Source organism: Wasmannia auropunctata, unplaced genomic scaffold, assembly GCF_000956235.1.
Source record: "Wasmannia auropunctata unplaced genomic scaffold, wasmannia.A_1.0 LD336023.1, whole genome shotgun sequence".
Taxonomy (NCBI): Eukaryota; Metazoa; Arthropoda; class Insecta; order Hymenoptera; family Formicidae; genus Wasmannia; species Wasmannia auropunctata.
Genome location: NW_012026867.1, coordinates 1801895 through 1806071, shown reverse-complemented (window position 1 = coordinate 1806071; position 4177 = coordinate 1801895). Strand labels below are relative to the sequence as shown.

General features: G+C 27.0%; 2 protein-coding genes across 2 annotated transcripts in view; both read right to left on the bottom strand.

Annotated features, from left to right (window-relative positions):
* LOC105453038 (zinc metalloproteinase nas-4-like) overlaps positions 1-1172 on the bottom strand; it is a 2045-nt gene extending 873 nt beyond the window's left edge. The window contains exons 1-2 of the mRNA XM_011694693.1: positions 771-1172; positions 6-69 (exon numbers count right to left, since the gene is read on the bottom strand). Coding sequence (XP_011692995.1) covers positions 6-69; positions 771-1062 — 356 coding nt within the window. The 5' untranslated portion in view covers positions 1063-1172. The remainder of the gene's footprint in view (positions 1-5; positions 70-770) is intronic.
* Positions 1173-2843: 1671 nt separating this feature from the next.
* The window catches only part of LOC105453025 (zinc metalloproteinase nas-4-like), a 6325-nt gene continuing 4991 nt past the window's right edge, over positions 2844-4177 (bottom strand). The window contains exon 4 of the mRNA XM_011694680.1: positions 2844-3329. Within this exon, the coding sequence (XP_011692982.1) occupies positions 3156-3329 (174 nt within the window). The 3' untranslated portion in view covers positions 2844-3155. The remainder of the gene's footprint in view (positions 3330-4177) is intronic.

Here is a 4177-nt window from a genome sequence, read left to right as displayed (position 1 = left end):
CAAACCGGATGCACGTATACTTTTCATACTCGTTCATAGCCGCACGTATAAGATTCAACTGCGCGGTATCTGCAACACAAAATTTAGAAACAGAAACAATAAAAATTAAACAATTTCAAACACAATAGAAACGTATATCATCCTCAAATAAATATTTAATTTTTTGTTTATTTTCATTTACATTTTAAGTAAAAATATGAAAAGTTTTATTTCAAACTTGGAAAATTTCTCAAATGTTTTGTAATTATTGCTAATTTGCTATATAATTACACTGTTATCAAACTGATAATACTTAATTGTAATATTTCAAAAGAAAAACTTATATAAGCAGATAAAAACAAGGAAAATTTACAAGGACAGTCTCTATTCTAACATAAAAATGTACATCCAACAAAATGTACAATCAATAATAAATAAATACATTATTTTATTTTAATATTGCTAGAAAGATATAAATTATATTCTAAGATTAATTGATCTAACATCTGCAACATTTTTATTGGATGGATTGATATTTGAATATTTTAAAAAGTAATACAATATATTATAAGCTAAATTAATAAATAGTGCAAGAAACTGTTCTAAAAATTATCTAATACTAGTAATATCTTATAGTATACTATACATTCTTTGTTATTAAATTTAATAAAAGCTTAATACTTATTAAATTAAATTTGATCTCTTCCGTAAATATAATATATTACGGAATAATTGATTTTAGTGAACAAATTGCAGTACAGAATATGTGGCTGAACTTTCACGATACTTACTGAAGTTACCCTTAATTATGTATGGAATAACGCCATTAGGCCAACGGAGCTTTTCGTCTTTCGCACCGTTTCGTGCGGTGCCTTCCGCGACCATTATGTCGCCCTCCAAGTAGTTGCCCAATTCTTCAGGATTCATGTTCATGTCTACGGTCCATTCCGATACCTTAATTCCTGATTCATTGTCTGGAATCCTCAGAGCCAATTCTATGGCATTATCTACGTCAGAGATTGGCACCGCCGACACAAGTGTTGTAAGGACGACAAGCGTCCACGTTAACGATCGACACAACATGATCGATGTTAAATCAAATTACAGAGAGTTACTAATTTAATAATAGTAAACGACAAAAGCGAATACAGTAATTAATACAGCCGTTTTCGGATCGCGCGTTTCCCTTTTTATATATTTCATCTCAAAATTTTTCCTGCCCCTTCTACGTCAATTTTAAGTAGCCAATATGAATGGCGTATCGGGGATGTCATTGAGTAATACAAACTTGCTGACGATCACGATCAGTATACAATTCCTTCTTTTTTTATATCCTTTTTTATACATGTATAAATGTTACACGTTTGAATGATTTTGTCAATAAGAGTTCACTTGATTCGAGTCGAGTTTTTTATTAAACTACTTCATCGCTTTAATGTTGTATACTTAATTTTGTTACTTCCTTGATCCTTCTAGATGAAATTATAAAAAATATATTTCATTGTGCGTATCGAATATCTAAACATTTGTGCATCATTCAGATTTTTGTTTAAGAATTTAATATTTATAAGTATTTATAAGTGCATAAAATTAAAGGTATATAAAAACTCTTTTGTATAGCATATAAAATAGTTAATATAAACGAAGCTGTATTTTTACTGTACAATAATGACTTTTTAAGAAGATAGTTATCATTATATAATATCAATTATTAAGTAATAATCAATATAATAAAGTATTTTACAGTAATACATTTTTAATAAAAATTTTTTACAAACGAAAAATACGAGAACTGTACGTTATATGCATTTCAATGTATTTCCAAACACGGAAAAATTCCAAAACGTTTTTTCGTTATCGCTAATTTGCTATAAAATTACACTTTTATCACTTTTATCATTTAATTACAGTATTGCAACAGAAAAACTTACTTAAGTAGAACTATTGTGTACGTTATCGTCATATGCATTATTTCGAACCTTGAAAAAGTTGCGAAATATTTTTTAATTATTGCTAATTTGTTATATAATTACACTTTTATCAAACTGATACTTAAGTGCAGTATTTCAAAAGAAAAACTTATATAAGCAGATAAAAACAAGGAAAATTTACAAGGACAGTTTCTATTCTAACATAAAAATGTATAACATATATTATAATATAAAAAGTTGTAGGGTATATTATACGCACAGTATAATATTCAAACAAAGTAAATGCAGTATAATTTAAATAACTTTCTTTTTATTACAATATCTTGAACAATTTTAAAAGTTTGAACAGGTGAAAGAGATAAAGTTTGCGTCTTATTATGTTTATGTTGCTTGGAACGCACATGAGAAGTCAAGCACGACATTAATTTTTTTTTTCTCAAAATTGAACGCGATAATTTTTTATTAATCATCCAATATTATCGTATTTCTATTAAAAATTAATCCCGTAAGAAACTTTGTTACTGTATTATAAAAATACGTTATGTCTTTTTAATGTAATTTATAAATTATTCTCGTATGATGACGTATATCAATATAATAAATACTTTATCACAAAATATTCCATCTGTTTGAATATGTTTCGTGAATGGGACTTACGTAATATTTTTCTTATCGATCGAAAATTTCCAATACGTACGTTTCCTCCATTTTTTAATTTAAAAATATTGATACTCAATCAATATTTGGTTAACGAGAAAGATAAAACATTCAACAAGAAAGATGTAGAGGTGATGCATTTGTGTATTATAATATATAACTTAAGATACAGATTATAAGATTACAGGTACATTCATAAAATATATTAAAATACGTGATAATGATTATATTATATATATTATATAATTATTATATATATTATATAACTTATAATAATACTGTTTACACTCGCTGTATTGTCTTTTGAAAAGACACAATCGCTACCGTTTGCATATAAGACTAGATGTTCTCATTACTTTATTACACGAAAATTCTTACTAATTAGCTCCAATCAAGAATCGTTTTACTTCTAAATTTAACTTGAAGAAATTGAGGCTCGTATAAGGAATAATCATAAATAGCTCAATTATGCCTTTGCGAGCCGACACGGATGTTGATGTGTATTTCTCTTATATTATTTCTCTTCGTTTTATTTCTCTTGTATTAACGCATTCCGAAGACGTTGCTAAACCGCCAACTGTTCATTCATCAGTACTGGTCGTCGGCGTAACCGACTATGCCGGTACGCTGACCGCATCTGTACATCCTCCTGATCTTCAGAATATCTTTCTTGCTGAAGCCTTCTCTCTGGCCGAGCTTTATCTCGTTGTTACCCTGGAAGATTCCACCAATGAGATCCAAAATACCACCGTCCAGTTGTCTCTACGGACACATAGACACGTATGTAATATAAAAATACAATACAATACGACATTGTTCTCGCGATTCGCAAACTCGCATGATGTACTTCCTTTTCTATTAAACTCGAGTTCGGTAACTCATATCTGCGTAAGTTCTGGCTAGCGATTAAACCATTCATATGATAATATAGCGATAAAGCATTAACATAAAAAGAATATATACTGCTCAAAAAAATTATGACATAAAATTTCAAATTTAATTTAATAAGTATTAAGCTTTTATTAAAACTAATAACAAAGAATGTATAGTATATATTATAGGCTATTAATAGTATTAGATAATCTTTAGAATAAGATAAAAAAGTCTCTTGCACTATTTATTAATTTAGCTTATAATATATTGTATTATTTTTTTAAATATTCAAATATTAATCTATCCAATAAAAATGTTGCAGATGTTAGATCAATTAATCTTAGAATATAATTTATCTTTCTAGCAATATTAAAATAAAATGAATTAATGATGCATCTATATTTATTATTGATTGGATGTACATTTTCACGTTAGAATAGAGACTGTCCTTGTAAATTTTCCTTGTTTTTATCTGCTTATATAAGTTTTTCTTTTGAAATATTACAATTAAGTATTATCAGTTTGATAACAGTGTAATTATATAGTAAATTAGCAATAATTACAAAACATTTTGGAAATTTTCCAAGTTCAAAATAAAATTTTTCATATTTTTACTTAAAATGTAAATGAAAATAAACAAAAAATTAAATATTCGTTTGAGGATGATATACGTTTCTATTGTGTTTAAAATTGTTTAATTTTTATTGTTTCTGTTTCTAAATTTTGTGTTGCAGATA